The 16300-nt window shown below is 54.2% G+C and overlaps 2 protein-coding genes across 2 annotated transcripts; one reads left to right on the forward strand and one right to left on the reverse strand.

The window, feature by feature from the left end:
- The first annotated feature begins 371 nt into the window (after positions 1-371).
- Positions 372-6795, forward strand: ARMC12 (armadillo repeat containing 12). The gene is made up of 6 exons (XM_074936271.1): positions 372-513; positions 2671-2819; positions 3965-4099; positions 4372-4545; positions 5538-5609; positions 6457-6795. Exons 1-6 carry the CDS (start codon positions 375-377, stop codon positions 6793-6795), a joined length of 1008 nt encoding a protein of 335 aa, XP_074792372.1. The 5' UTR covers positions 372-374.
- Positions 6796-10730: 3935 nt separating this feature from the next.
- On the reverse strand, positions 10731-13225 carry CLPS (colipase). The gene is made up of 3 exons (XM_074936226.1): positions 13083-13225; positions 11657-11779; positions 10731-10873 (listed from the first exon to the last, which is right to left on the reverse strand). The coding sequence occupies exons 1-3, from the start codon at positions 13167-13169 to the stop codon at positions 10742-10744; spliced, it is 342 nt and encodes a 113-aa protein (XP_074792327.1). The 5' UTR covers positions 13170-13225; the 3' UTR covers positions 10731-10741.
- Positions 13226-16300: the final 3075 nt, after the last annotated feature.

Raw genomic sequence — 16300 nt, forward strand, 5'->3', positions numbered from 1 at the left:
CCCAGCGCTTGTCAGGCATGGATCTCAAAGCACTTTACCAGGGAAAGGGAGTATCATTGTCCCCATTTCACAGATGAGGGAAAGGGTTAGGGTTAGTCTGAGCTAGGAACAGAACCCAGGAGTCCTTCCTCCCACCCCCTCCCAGCTCCCCCAGCCAGTAGGAAACATGCCCGGGGCAGAGGTGCCACAGATGCCATGATGGACTCTGGTGACATCACAAACCATGTGATGAGCAGCTGAGTATTTCCAGCTGGGGGGCCTATCTGAAGCCACTGTTCTGGGCCCCTGCGAGTTCCGGTTCTAGAGCACAGCTCCCCCCCCCCAGCGGGTTCTTGGTGTTTCCCTCAGATGCCGCCAGGCAGCGAGGCAAGAAGATGGAGTACTTAGAGATGTGCACCCGTAAAAACATGCTCAGTGTGGCCACAGGAGCCGGGGCCATCTATCTGCTTTACAAGACCATCCGAGCAGGACTGAACAGCCCCTCCTTAAGCCTGGAGCCTGTCAGCATAGCCAGTGAGTAGTGGGAGCAGCCGCCTGCTTCCAGGAGGTCTCGGTGCAGTGCCGTTCACGGGCGCCGTTGACAGCAGCTCGCCCCGGCGGGAGGACTCGGCCCGCTGGGCTAGCAGAAGGGATCGGGCCCCCCCAAGGACAAGTGACTCCTGTCGCTGATACCCTGTGAGCCTCCCGGCGTGCTTGCTGGAGTGGCCTTGAGCAAACAGGTGCCCCCGTGTTCTAATCCCAGCTCTGCTGCTGGCCGGCCCCCTCAGCACTTTGCCGCTCTGTGCCTCAGTTTCCCCATCTATTGGAGAGGCGTCCAAGCCAAAATCCTGGATTCAAACCACCTCTGGGGGAGTCTGGATCCCGAGGTAACTTTGCAGCCCAGGCCCCTCTCTCGTAATGATACTTGCCCCCTCTCATCAGGGGAACCTGAGGCCCGCAGTGTTAGCTTGCCAGTGTCAGGAGGGCAAATGGAAGTTTTAAAGGGTCAGATGGCATCATGCTTATGTTTCTACGGATGGCACGTGCCGTGGGAGTATTGATTAGAACAGTTAAGGAGGCAGAACATTTGTTCTGTCACCTCTGTGTTGTTATTGTCAGGATTGTAAATTGCACTGGGTTTTTTTGTTTGTTTGGTTTGTTCATTGCCTTAATTTTGAGTGAGGCCTCGCTAAAGGTCAAAGCCCACCTCTCTTGCTCCCTTCACTGAAAGTGTCATTCCCTCGCTGCCAGTAGGGGGCCCCGTCTCCCAGGTAACCTAGGTGGCTGTCCAGGATTGAGTTTTTGCCAGCACGATCACATGGCCTGATGCCAAGGCTGCCCCTCTAGGCTATGTGACCAATCTGCAAAACCTGCAGCCCGTGGCTATTCCCGAACTGCTGGCCCCCGTGGGTTTGCAGGAAGATCTTTGTTTCATCCCCTTGCAGAGGGCACTGCTGGTACTGGTGCCAACACCGGCTCTCTAGTCTTTGTCGGTTGCTGTGTTAGGCTCTCCCCGCCCTGCCGTAATGATAAATCTCTGCGCTGGGCCAGGGTGAGCCACTGCTGTCCACCTCCCATCCACCTGTGCATGCTCCGACCCATCACGGCACGGGTACCCCTCGTGCCACGGCAGGTTAGAACAGCCCCACTCATGGAGAGGCGGTGGGCACAGCAACTCAGTCTGGGGAGCTGGGATGGAGAACTGGATCAGGGCCATAGGTCAAGCTCCTCAACGGGACACACGACTGAGTACTGTTCTGAACGGCTGGATTGTTTGCCTTGAACTCATGTTGTAAACTCCCCACACCCCCTTTCACATGCCAGCGTGGTGCTCTGGGTATGTGGCTCTCTCCTGGAACCCTTCCATTCCCCGTTGGCTGATCAGACTGCTCGGGGCTTGGTGAAAAGGGACAAAATCCCAGTTCCCGTTGAAAGGGATGGGAGACGGGGATGGCCCAGGAGAACAGGGACGCCTGCTCACCCCTCTCCACCCAGCCAGACCCCCAGCCTGTGGGATGCTTCAGTTTCAGTTCGTTTGGGGTCAATGAACCTTTGGTTTATTGGGTCTGGCTCATGTGGTCTCTTTGCACCCCCAGCACCAGCCTGAAAACTCAGAGCAAAACTCAGCCGGGAGCAGAGCATATTCTGAGCACATCTGGGATAGATGCTAAATCCTGGGGCGGGAAGGGAGCTCATGTGGAGCTCAGCCTACGTTGCCTGAAAGGTCCAAGAACCATGGCAAAGCTTCTGGCAAACCAGAGCCCTTGGCCTTGTCTGGGTTTGGGCTTTGTCACACGTGGCCCAAGAGCTGAGCAAGGAAATGTCTCTGTCTGTCTCATAATAATAACACCTCCCTCAGTAGATCTCACAGTGCTTTACAAAGGAGGACAGTATCATTATCCCCCTTTTACAGATGGGGAAACCGAGGCCCAGAGAAACAAAATGACTTGCCCCAGGTCACCCAGCAGCAGAACCGGGACTAGAACGCAGGCCTCCTGAGTCCCCAGCCAGCGTTTTAACCACTAGGAAACATTGCCTTATGGTATTAAAAGCCTCCCCTGGCGGCTCTCCTCTTGGAGCTCAGCTTGCAGGCTGGGTGGTTCCACGCCTGCTGCCAGGGTCTGAACTCCGCTCCCTGTGCCGTGCCTTCCCCTCCGTGCTGGGGACTCATTGCTGGGTGATTGTACCTAGGACTCGCCATCGAGCCTGGGAATTTTGCCATGAAAGATTCTGGGGAGCTGCGGAAGCTCCTGGTTTCCCTGAGCCAGAAGCAGGACGATTACGCCAAGAGCATGATATTACACAGCATCACCCGCTGCGTTTACCTGCTGGAGTCGGAGGTGAGAGCAAAGGCCAACTGGTCCTTTCAATCAGAGCTCCTTCCAAACCCCGCTGGGTGTGGGGGGGGAGAGAGATTCTGGGTCCGGGGGAAGGCGAGAGGCTGAAAGAAAGAATGGGGTGCAATGCCTGAGCCAGGCTCTGATCTCAGCTGGCATCACAGAGCTTTCAGGGGACTCTGCTTGCTCTTCCATGATGCCAAAGAATCTCGCCCTGATGGGGCCAAGAAGGCGGAGATGCTGTTTAACGAGAGACGGGCCCAAGCTGTAAAGCCTGGCTCTGGACCGAGTTGGAAGGGGCTGAGGATTTGGTTAGAACCTCGCTCCCATGTTTATTAACAGGGTGAGGCCGGTTTCTTAGTTGTTTCTCCAAATCTGGGAGGATCCTGTTGGAAACCAGCGCCCCCCTGGTCTGTGCTCAGCTTCAACGACCTTGTGTCTGGGCATGGACAGAGCCTCCTAGTATTCCCAGTGGCTGCACTGGTCCAGCTCAGCGAAAAGCCAGGGACGCCTTCAGACATCTCACTCCCCGCAGCAGGCCATAGGCAGCAGGTTGAGGTGGAGCGGCAGACGGGGTGGTGCAGGCCTCTTAACGTAACGCGAGCCCCACAGCAGAGCAGAGGGGAATGGGATAAACTCGTGGGCCTGGGCTAAACCTGTTGCTAGATCTGTTGTACAAAATTAACTAGACCAAGTGCCCCAGGAGGGCGATAGACATGGGACATCCCTCTCGGGGCCTCTGGGTCCTTGCTGGTGTGGTTCAGTGGGAGAGATGGGATGGAACAGACACGGGGGGCAGAGTTAATCCGATTCTTGTCCATCACCCCAGTAAACGGTGGCCCTCGCCTGGCAGGATTGCTCCCCTGGCTGGCACATGGCCGGCGTTAAGAGACAGCAACAGGGCTCCAGCCCTGGGCTTGGTGGGGCTCTGCCCGGGGTTAAACAGCTCACTGCCTAGTCACCCCATCGGCAGATCGATTGGAAAGGAAGGTCTGCTGGCTCCCCTCCCTGCCCCCCGCCCCAGGTACTTACATGGCTCCCGGCCCCCCAGCACCTACATTTGTGGGCACAAACAATGACTCAGAAGCGAGATGTCCCTGCATGTGCTTTAATTCAACTCTACCCATGTCTGTGTCTTACTTCTCCAGGCCTCAGCCTGTACCTATGAGGACATCAGACTGGTGGCCTCAGCCTTGGATGACAAAGATAAAGGCATCAAAATCCAGGCGTTGAACGCCCTCAAGGCATTTGCTGGTATCCGGAAGTTTAGAATTAAAATCCAGGTATTTGCTCCCCTCTCTGCCTCTCACTCAGTATGTCTGGACTCCTTTGGCTCCAAGGTTACCCCTCAGCCCTTTGCCTCTGGGGTCGGCTGCATCAGTTCCCTGCCTGCGCTGATCTTTCTCTCTGAAGGGAAACGTGTGGGGGTCCTTCTTTAGAGTCGCACAAAGTACAGTAGCAGACAGCCTTGGAGGGTGTTGCTAGGGAGCTGCGCTTGCCCCAGGCCTTTGGAGTCAGGTGAACAGCTATGGGGACACTCCGTCTTCCCCTGCAGGAGTTCGTGCCCAAGATCCTGGAGCTGGTCACCACTATCTGGGACACGGAGCTGCACATTGCTGGGCTGAGGCTGCTGAATGGCTTGCCCTTGCCGGATCACACCCACCCACTCCTGAGACGGATGATACCTTCCTTGATGGAGATCCTGCAGACGGGGAGCACTTTGACCCAGGTATAGAAACGGGGGCATTCCTTCTCCTTCCAGCCAGGAGCCCCTGCACCATGACGGATGGGGAGTCCCCATCTGGGACAGGAGTCGGTGTGAGCTGCTTCCGCACCCTGCCCTGGAGCTGCTCCCTAAGGGGGCCGTTGGGCGGCTCTGCCATGCCTTCAGTAGCACAAGCGCTAACGAATTAACTGCACTCCCCTCGCCCCTCAGACCGGATTTACAGATGGGAAAGTGGGACTTGTCTAAACCCACACCGTGTGTCCCTGTCCCAGCTCAGCTTGGAACGCAGGGGACATGGGCTCCCAATCCTGAGCTCAGGCCACTAGGCTGGTCTTGTGTTCCTACAGTCAGTGCTCCTGCCCCGTGCCCGACAGCGCCCCCTGCTGGGAGAGGCTGGGACTGGAGTAGCCAGGAGCGCCCCACAGCCAGTGCTCCTGCACCGTGCCCGACAGCGCCCCCTGCTGGGAGAGGCTGGGATGGGAGTAGCCAGGTGTGCCCCACAGCCAGTGCTCCTGCCCCATGCCCGACAGTGCCCCCTGCTGGGAGAGGCTGGGATGGGAGTAGCCAGGTGTGCCCCACAGCCAGTGCTCCTGCCCCATGCCCGACAGTGCCCCCTGCTGGGAGAGGCTGGGATGGGAGTACCCAGGAGCGCCCCACACCCAACAGTGCCCCCTGCTGGGAGAAGCTGGGACGGGAGTAGCCAGGTGTGCCCCACAGCTAGTGCTCCTGCCCTGTGCCCGACAGCGCCCCCTGCTGGGTGAGGCTGGGACTGGAGTAGCTGGGAGCTCCCCCACAGCCAGTGCTCCTAAGCCCATCCCCTACAGTGCCCCCTGCTGGGTGAGGCTGGGGCTGGAGTGAGCAGCTGCAAGTGCTCCCACCTCATTCCCTTCAGTGGCTCCTGCTGGACACTGACCTTTGCTTCAGCAGCGACGGGGCCTGGCGTGGTGTTCCCCTCCCTGAGTCCTGCACTCAGACACCCTGCCCTGTTTCCTTAGGTGCAGGTGCTCAAGCTGCTGAGCAACCTGGCCCAGAAAGAAGACCTTCTGTATGACATCATGAACTGCCAGGTAAGGGCCAGCCTGCTAGCAGGGCTGGGAGCGTCTGGAGGAGCTGGGCCCGGGTCAGAGGGGAGCAGGGAGCACAGAGGAGGCAAGGCCAGGGGGGTCTGGAGTCCTCTATCATAGGTGGTACAGGCAATGCCTGGCATTTTCCCCTTGTAAGACCCAGTTGCTTATAACTTTGCCAAACTTCAGCTGCCCCGGCCGAAGTTTCCCCGCGGGGGCTGTGCGCCAGGCCGAATACACTTGGAAGTTCTGATTCTAATTAGCCCTGGTTTGGATACAGTTGCTGATTTGGACAAAAACTCAACCCACTGAAAGAAAACACGCTCTCCCTGCTGTCCTGCAGCTGCAAACGCTGAGTGTTAATGTGGGGCGGGGCAGCAAAGCGCTCCCCCCCCCTCCGCCCCACTCTCTGCTCCAGGCCCTGGAGCTGAACCACTCCCATTTGCTGAGGTTCATAGATGCCTCCTTAACTTTCCTGCCCCATCCTTCTCTATCGAGAGGCGGGTGGGTCTGGGATCCCCAAGAGGCTGATCTCAAAGCGTTTCAGGCTCAGCAGGAGCAGAAAGCCAGCGCCTCCACACACATTGGGCGGGGCTCTGGGGTCTGGCTCAAGCTCAGAGCACCTGCTGCTGTTGGTCCTTCTTTCGAGGCTGGCAAGGATGAGCAGAGAGATACGGCCCTGGCTAAACCAGAATCCCCCCAGATCCTCGGGCCCCTGTGCAGGGCCTCTGGGGAGGGATCTTCCACCCTCCCTCTCACATTCCCATCTGGCAGAACCATGGAGGGGAAACATGTATGGGGGGGGCGGAGAGGAACTCAGCCCAAAGCAATACCTTCCTTGGGCCCCCAGGTACACTCCGACTTCCTCAACCTCTTCCACGCCTTGCTGCCCGGCAACCTGCTCTATGAGATGTTGGTGTTCGTGGAGAAGCTGAGCGAGGGGCGCCTGAGCCCGCAGTACCAGTCGGTGCACTGGGAGTACAACGAGCTGTCCCTCCACGAGGCGCTCTTCGGAGAGGACTCCCGCTTGGCCGACCGTCTGCTCTCCCTCATCATCCACCCGGAGGAGGAGGTGCAGATCCAGGCCTGCAAGGTCATCCTGAGCCTCCAGCTCTGCAAGGAGGAGGAGGCCAAATGCAGCAGGCAGCATGTCGAATGCTCCTACTTTGATGAGGATGACAACCCCTGAGCTGGCTCGCGGCGGGGATGGGGTAGAACCAGATCAGACCAGTAAGAATCACCAGAGGCTAATAAAAGAGCTCAGGAGCGATGGGCCGTTGCTGTCTGTCTCTGTCTTTCCCCAGGGAGAACCCAATATCACTGGGGATCTCACAGGAGCCTGGCTCCTAGCTCAGCTGTGTAGCCCCTGGGAAACATCCCCAGCACCCCTCTTTGGTAACTAAATTCAGGCCTTAGCTAGGCTGGGGATTAGCCCTGATTCACTGTGCAACCCCCCAGTGCAGACAGGCAAAGCTGCTATTTGCCCCAAGGGAGGATCAGGGCTCACCCCTGCTAGAAACTGGGGTAAGTGTAAACTGTGATGGCTGGAATCAAGGCAAACCCTCAGGGCAGACCAGGCCTCTACGCCCAGAGTGGTGGGATCTGAGCTTGGGGATATGATGTTTCCAAGCCCACGCTTGAGCATCCACACTGCCTTGTAAAACCGGACGGGTCATTGTTGGACCCGGGTCTCACAGCTTTGCCAACGCGGCCAGACTGCAACGCAGAGCTTCTGACTCGGGTCTGTGGCTCGAGCTGCGTCCATGCTGCAGAAGGGACTTGGGCCTGAGTCACGGTGAGACGCGGGCTCCGACCCACCCCCAGCCGGGTCCTGGGCCCTGAGGCCTACGTGCTGGCTGACCCCAAGGCAGGCCGATTGGTGCATGGATGGAAGGGGGGCTTGGGCTCAATGCTGGGTCACAGCATGGGATTAGTATGGGGCGTAGACATACACTGGCCTGAATGCTGAGCAAGGCGGACTGGGGAGAGGCTGTTATGCCTACACGCCAGGCTGCCTGCCCCCCAGCTCCTGGGGCAAATGCAAGGTGCTAGGTCCCACCAGCAAAGCTCTAACTGGCCTAGAGCCCAGCTGCCTCCTGGGCCCCTTCTCCCCCTATTCCCTGCCAAAGGAAGAGGCCTGAGGGGAGGAGGGTCTCCTGCAGAATTTGCTTTCATTTCAAGTACATGGAGAGCCAGCCCTGGCTCTGGGCTGCACCCCTATGTCCCAGCTGCTTGGCATGGACCCAGCTGGCCAATGACAAGTGCCACTCATGCATCAGGAAGGGCAAAGATGGTCACATGCAGGGCTGTAACTGGCAGCCTGGGGGTGGACAGGACACCCGCTGGCCAGTCTGTTGCCCCTAGAGTCTGCAGTATCCCCATAACCTCCCGAGGCAGGTGTGCCCTTGTACGCTGACTGATCACTCACTCAGCACAGAAGGAGCTGCCAGGGAGTGGATGAAGAATAAAATCCACCTGCCATAAGACATGTTGCTCCCAGGAAATTGCACGTGGCACAAGCTGCCTGCACCTCTGGGCCACACAGCCAGGTCCAACCAGGCCTCGAGTAGGAACAATCCACCAGAAGGAAACCACCGTCCACCCACGTTGCTAGTGAAAACTTTAGTGCCAAGGGGAATGCGTTCTCCCCCAGATCCCTCTTCCAGCTTTCAAACCCTGTGTCTGCCTGGGGACGCCGGGCACGGTCACCCCAGTAAATCCCAGCCTGGGTGCCCAGATTAGGACTGAGGATCAGGTACAGCCCGCTCCTGGTAAAAGGAATGAGATTTCACAGATGACTGGTCAGTTCAAGGACACCTGAGAGGCGCTCAGTTACAGCAGAGCAAATACAGGCTAAGCTCTCATTAGAGCAATGCAAATAAATAAGCCACAAAAGGAAGGATAGTTTAGTGGTTAGAGCTAACGGGGAGTCAGGAGAGCTGGGCTCTGGGTTCATGGCTCTGACACTGACTTGCTGGGTGCCTCTGTTTCCCCTTGTGTGCCTCTCTTTACACAGTAAACAATATGCAAGAACCACAGGGCATGGTGGGACCCAAATAACCACATTTACTGAAGAGTATACACAACATGCAAAGCCTAGCCACACAGACACATCACTGCTGTGCTCGGATTTTGGAGCCTTCTGAAACACGGGATACAATGAGCACCACTAGAGGGCAGACAACCTATTTAAAGGGGTACCGCCCTATTCCTATACACTACTCCCTTTCTAAAAAAGAAGAAAACCAGGCAAAGCCCCAGTGTGCGCAGAAGTGTGCAGCGCAGAAGTGTGCAGCAGGGGGTGAACTGCTGCTCACGGCCATTGCTAGCGTGACACAAGAGAGGAGCAAACAACTCTCACTCCTGACGCTAGATTAACAGCAGTTGTGAAGAGCTTGCACTAAGAAAGCCATTTGCAAGGCACAAGGCTAACAAGTTTTATTTGTCCTACAAAACCCAGGTACTCTGCCCGCTATTGGCCCCTTATCTATTAACTGTTTACACATGATTACGGATTATGTACACATGCAGAGAGCTCTCGGGTAACACCACTTAGGAGGTGGCGTCACTAGAGGGGGTCAGAAAATGGGGGGTTTCCCTGCAGAAAAATTTGACTTTTGGAGAGAAAGAAAAATCAAAGTCTGAAGTATTTCAGCTGAAACCCAAAATGGTTTAATTCTGAAAGGCTGCTGCGGTGCCTCATGGGAACTGTAGTTTGGGTGCCTCATGCTCCCATTCACTGCTGTAGACCAGGCTCCCTTGTTGGACTCAATCTTCCACAATGCACCCTGATCTCCTCTCAGGGGGAGGAAAGGCAGTGCATTGTGGGAGTTGCGTGGCCAGGGTGCATCCTGGGAGATGAGGTCTGGCTGGAGAGCAAAAGAAAGCTGCTAGTTGAATGATTTCAGTGATGGACTCAATCGGAGGTAATTGCAATCTGCCCTGTGTAGTCCACAGGGAGAATGACCGGCTGAGTTAACTAGCTACAGTACTGTCCGCAGTTCTATGCCCAGCACGAATACTGAGCAAGCATCAGTCTAGGAGATTAATTCACCCCAGACCAGGGCTTTTGCACCACCTGAAGTACCCATTGTGCAGGGGTGGATTTCACCTAGAGAGAGGAAATCCCTCTCCAACCTTGTTCTGCCCAAGGCATGAGCCTTCTTTGAGTTGGTCTGAAGTCCCCTCTACCCTACCTTCCACCCAGCCTCTCCCTTCCCACCTGCTACAGGCCCTTTGCTCTCTCTATCTTGGTCCCTGGAACAGATCCTGGCCTAGCTACCTCTGCGTTAACTGGAGGAGATGGGGAACAATGCCTGATCTCACGTTACCCCAGGAGAAGAAACATTTTACTGGAAAGTCCAACAAGAGCGCCTTTCCCCCCGCCCATCCCCAGCCAGATCGGTTAGGGTGACATGGATGGGCACAAGAGTTGCTGCAGTCCCATGGAGAAGCCGGGCAGTTCTTGCAGAAAGAGAGACAATGATGTAATCAGTGGGAAGTCAGGGCCAAGGCTGGGTGAGGTTGGCACAGCTTATGAACAATGGGATTCAGGAGGGGGCACCAGGAAGGGGACTGCAGCCCCTTTTGCAAAGTGTCAGACTAAGATACAGTGCGCAGGTAGTTATTTTTTAGGGCTGGGGGAGAGACAATAATGGCTCTTGGAGGGTATTGAACTGATGCGTTCTTGTTTCACCCAGGGTGTTCTGAATTGTCAGACCCAGCACAGAGGGATGCCCGATAATCAAATGTCATTCAGGATCCCTGTGCATTACTCCAGCAGAGCTGAGTGTAGGTGTGTGCGCGTGTGGTGTGGATCGGTGTGGCGGGACGGGTGCAGGTGTTGGTGACAGCAAGAGGGATCAGTGTGTGGGCTGGGTGGAAAGGGGTCTGGGGACAACGAGCCAGGTATCTGCATGGTGTGGAGTGAGAGGTGCAGAGAAAGGAGAATGGGAAGAGGTGCCTGGTGTATACAGTAGATATGGTGGAGAGGAGGGATGCATGCATGGGAAGGGGTGATGGCTGCGGGGCGCGGGCGTGGGAAGGGGGTGACGGCTGTGGGGCGCGGGCGTGGGAAGGGGGTGACGGCTGTGGGGCGCAGGTGTGGGAACATTTCCTACGCCGTTACTCCACTTTTACTTGGACAAGCTCCTAGGATCCTGGCAGATGCCGTAGTTGGTGTTGGTGATGGATCCCACGATGCTCTTATCAGTCTCGCAGGTTAAGCCATTCTCACAGGGACACTTGTAGTAAACCCCATAGATGCTCTGCAGGGGACACAAAGGTCTGGGTCATAGTACGGCACACTGCAGCATGCCCAGCGCCGCCTCTGGTCTACCAGCAAGGCCTCAGCAAAGCAGTCTGTTGTCTAGCAGGCTGTTACATTGATACCTCCCTGTATTGACCCGGAGGTGGTATTACCCTGTCCCGTACCCTTTGTCCGTCCAGGATCAGGCCTTCCTGTACGATCGGACACCACATCCTGGAAAGAAATCATCAGCCTCACCTGCCAGAGGCAGCTAAATGGAAAGCCCTAGAATTGCCCAGTCTTTGAGTGGGGTGTTAGGAAGGTCCCGCAGAGGTGCTGCTGGTCTCCATCACCAGGTAAGCTCCTGCCAAGAGAGCAAGGAGCAAGTAAGCCATGCAGCCTTCCTTCAGAAAGCAGCTGTTACTAGAGGGGGGATGAGGGCTACCTTGGAGAGGAGGTGTCCCCAGAGTGGGAGGGACCTGCCTTGAAAATCTAGCCCTAGCTGCATGGAAGGTGTTGAGGGCACCCAAGATTTTTAGAGAGGGTGGCACAAGGAGGAAGAGCACTAGGGACTATCGGCAGGTCACAGAAAAGGGGCCACAAAGGTTCAAGTGTTTGGACTGGGATCCCCGAGCTGCTGGGGCTTTGCCCCTCCCCATTGTTGTTACCCACAAACAATTTGCAAACGTGGGTCTCTATCAGCTGCCTGCACATCCGGGTCTCAGCTGCTTTACCCGCTGCTTAAGGAGGAAGGACAAGGCACATCTGTGGGAGCATGAGCCAGAGCTGGCATGCCACGTACCTTGGGGGAACACTCCTGATTCTCGGCTGCTCGGTTCGCACAACGAGCCAGGCTTAACATGTCAGTCCTGTGGCAACAGCTGCTTTTGCACTGAGCACTTTGCAGACACAGCTCCCCATTGTCCTGGAAGGAAAGCACAGTGAGAGCTGACGCATGGACCCCCAAGGGCCCCAGAGCTAAGGTCAGTCTCCCTGTGCCTCTTCCTATCACAGACGGGGAGCTACACCTTGCAGCTGCCCTCTGTCACACGCACGCCGGGCATGTCTCTGCTGGCAGAGAACAGAAGTCCTCTGGTGGTTTCTTATGAGTATATCTCGGTGCGGAGTGTGTATTTATAGGCACGCACACACCGCGTGGAACTTTATGGACGGACGGACACATACACACACACACACACACACAGAGTCTAAATGAAGTTTTATTTCATCCAATTCACTATAGGCCAAATCCTGAAGTTTTTCTTCAGTTCTGACTTAAGTAAGACGCCCAGGGAGGTCAATAGGAGTTTGCCCTGAATAAATCACGCGTAAGGATAGCAGAATCCGCCCCCAAAAGTGAGTCCATTGTGCACGCTTGCACACACACACAATCTGCCATTGCCAGCTAAGGGTAAAACACTATTTCACAGTCGGGATGTGCCCAGGAAGCTGCGTGTCCCGTCCCCAGTGTCCTAGTCCGAGAATCTGACATTTCCCCCTCTTCACCCTGAATCCCACAAAGGCCCTGGCTGTTGTTTCCAGGGCTTGGTTCGGGTTACACATTCTGACTGGCTCCATCACCTTTTATGTCCCAAGCCCAATGAATTGGCTTGTGGTTAAGGCAATGTGTGGCAACTTCCATATAGCTAAAGCCCTGGACCGGGACACCAGAAACCTCCGTTCTGGCTCTGTTCCTGGCTCTGCCATAAGCTTCCTTTTTGGCCATGATACGTAGTAATGGCCTGATATTCAGAGATGCTGAGCTCCTTCCCCACCCCTTGGCTTCAATGGGAGATAGGATTGCTTGACACTGCTGCAAAGCAGGCCATTAATCGCTCTGTGCCTCAGTTTCCCCATCTGTAGAATGATAATTCCCTGCCCCATGGGGAGTGGGGCAGTTAGAATTAATCCATCCGGGGCTTGTGAGTCATTCCCCTATGAGTATGGGGAAGGGACACAGAAATGCCCATGAAGTCATTAGAATGAAGGAAATAAATTGAAATGAAGTACTAAGCTGCAACAGATGCCTTTGAAAACCTCTCTCCTCCAGCACAGGAAATTCCCAAGGAATCTGACTGAACACAGAAAGGAAGCCAGGGGATATTCTGAGCCAGAGCCTGCAAATCCGCAGGGCTGCTAATTCCCCTCCACTCCAAGAGACTTCCCCTCCCTGGAGAGCACATGGGATCGGGCCCAGGCAAACTCTGCATTTTCCAGCCTCCTCTTACCAAATTGAAGATGAGGCCTCGCTGGTGAGAAAACGACCGGGCTGAGGCGAGGGAGAGCAGCAGCAGCAGGAGCAGGGCGCTCGCCATCTGGCCTGAGGGCAGCCAAAGAACCCGTCTGAGGCTTTCAGGGCAGGAATAGGTGCGCAGCAGTGTCCCAGGGTTATAAAGCAGGTCTGCCACCACGTCACCAGCCTTCTCCCAATCAGATAAGCACACCTCCCTCTGTTGTTAAGGCCAAACCAGCCCACGAATTCTCTCATGGTCTGAAATATTGAAGGTGGAAATAGGAGAGAAGAATCAAGAGTAACAAAGGCAGGCCCCAGTCCTGCAGTCTTTTTGCAGGCAATCTTAACCCAAATTTGCCTGTGTAGTTCACCACCCCCATTTGGTCAAGCCTCCTTATACCGTACAAGGACTTAGAGCCTGTTACTGAAGTCCTTGCTTGGGCACAAAACCCACTAAAGTTAATGGGAGTTTTGCCACAGTGGGGCGTGCAGGATCAGAGCATTTCTCTGCTGTTATCTTATCCTCGAGGTTCCTGTACCAGCTAAGAAGCACCTGGTTTGTTCTGGGGACTTTCTGATCATTCTCAAAGGCTCTGGAGATTATTCAGTGCACCTGCATGTCCTTCACAGGCTATGTCAGCAAGCTCATGGCAAGCACAAAGCGGGGAATGATCTCACCCTGTTGGGTTCTGATGAGCCAGCACTGCTCTGTCTGGGAGCTGAGAATGCAGAGAACCAATGAAAATCATTGCACTGAACCAGAACCATCAGTACAGACAGGGAGCCCACCCCATGACAACACATTTTGGTTTATGAACAAAGGGAATTAAAAGAAAGATTTTGCTAGGGAATTAAGTTGCCTTTTCCTAGTTAGACTCACCATTGTAATTATTTTTGTTTGAATTTAAGCAAGGACCTTCTGCTCTAGCCATGATCCAAATATTGGAATATTTGGGGGAAATTTGGCAAATTTTTCCGATGACAAAGGGAAAATCTTTCGTTAACAGAATCAGAAGCTGGTCATATCTCCATCAAACAGATCTTTGTACAGCTGGGTTTTGTTGTTGTTGTTTTTTTAACAGAGAGATCAAGAAATGAAATCTACTACATGGAAATAGGAGATCAGATTTTCCAGGATTGGCACTTAAGATCTCCAAAGCCCAAGCTTTTGGGGGAGTCATGGCTTTGATCCAGCCCTTGATATATATATGGAATTTGGACTTAGAGTTCAGATCAGGGCCCACCTCCATATATTTGCATTCTTTAGGTCATTCCACAGGGAGCATTACATTTTCCAGACTTCCACTTTCATATTCACTGGCATGAGAAAGAAGGCAAGTGAGCTAAGCAAAACATACACATAAGTGATCAAGCCACGCTTGCTCCATAGCCTGAAGAAATAGGCAAAGGGCCCACACGAGTTAAGACAAATAGAACCCAAAGGTTTCACCAGAAAAGAGACAATTTAACATCACAGAATGATTTCCAGGTGCTACCATTGCTATCCAATGAGTGCTCCTCTGAAAGGTGGGAATGCTGTCTCGTGGTTAGACCACTGGGAGTCATTGCTTGTGGGTTGTATTCCTGGACTCGAGTCACCTTGGCCCAGTTGCGTAGGCGTAATTAATATTTGTAAAGAGCTTGGAGACTTATGAGATGGTCTGAGTCGTTTTGCTGCATTGACTCTATTTTGCTCGGCAGTTATATCGCACCTCTCTTCCGAGGACCTTAGCGCGCTTTACCACCAGTAGTGAATTCAGGCCAGGGAGTTAGGGAAGCACTGTCGCCCCATTTTACAGAAGGGGACTCCACGTCACAAAGAGCTAAAGTGACTTGTACACGGTGACTTTGGTGGCCAAGCTGGGAATAGAATCCAGAACTCCAGGCGCCCGGTCCCATGATCTAAGCACTGGACAATCCTCTCTCCTTTATTAGCTCATTTTAAAGGGATACGATAATAAAATGAAAGTTGATTCTGCTGCTTTGCAAACCTGTATCAGTAAATCTAGTCCACTTAACCACTTCAGTGCCAAACAATGTGCCACAAGGGGGCGAGGAAACTTATTTCTCCAGTAAAGCCAGATGCATCTAAAAGAGTGGGCATTCCACTTAGTAGCATCTGAATACAAATTAGCCAGGGCACTGTGACAAAAACCTGTAAACATCCAGCCCACCTTCTCTCCTCAGCCAGGCCAGTTGTACCTTGCGCTCCCGTGAAGTGTCCGCTAGAACTCCACAGCGTTACTAATAAATACTTGGCAGCATTGAGCCTCGAGAAGGATCTGGCAAACAGCACCTGTTCTTGGATATATTTGCTTTAAAATATATTTCAGTGACTCAGGTTGACTGGATGATAAAAGGAACCCAGCTCTGGGACTGGCGCAGGTTTCACACCTGTTACACTCCGTCCGCTTTGAACAATGATTAACTCGTTTGCTACCCTTTCAGTTTGCAGCCTTTTTATTAGCCATCCTGGGCGATAACAGACGGTAAGCAGCAGGTGAGTTTCTCCAGCCCCCCTTTTTATTGTCCTTACTGTTGAAAGGGATCTTTAATGGCCCTCAGCTGGGCAGATTGTTACCAGTACCAGTGAAAATTCAGATACAATTTGTTCAATGCACAGCAATCAATTTGAGAAAGAATCACACAAGCAGTAAAAGGTTATACAATACATCTTCTTAATAAGCCTCAGTTCCCCAGGCATAAACCCTCAGGAACTACGTTGGCCCTACACAGTATCCTGATCGGCAAACAAAGCAGGTATAGCTACCGGTCCTCAATGGAGACCTCTTCTTCTCTTCTCTTCTCTTCTCTTCTCTTCTCTTCTCTTCTCTTCTCAAGTACTTGGTCTGTCAAATGTCCCCCAGAGCAAGGTTTTGACTACCCTAAGGCCCTCTGGTCCAAAAGTCCCACAAAAATCCCTCATATAGCAGGGTGTTGGCTACCCTGAGACCCCATCCTACAGGGTCACAGGCTTCTTAAGATATGAATTGGGGAACTGCCACTGCACATACGATATTATTAGTAATTTTACCCCTCTCTCTCAAAGGAGTTACATGCCCCTGAAATATACCCTCTGGCCGGGCAGCAGCAGTTTGGGTGTGGGAGGGGGCTCAGGGCTGGGGCAGCGGTTTGGGGTGTGGGGCAGTGCTTATATTGAGGGGGGCCTCTCAGAAGCAGTCGGCATGTCCCTGGAGCTCCTAGGCGGAGGGG

This window comes from Natator depressus, chromosome 21, assembly GCF_965152275.1.
Source record: "Natator depressus isolate rNatDep1 chromosome 21, rNatDep2.hap1, whole genome shotgun sequence".
NCBI lineage: Eukaryota > Metazoa > Chordata > Testudines > Cheloniidae > Natator > Natator depressus.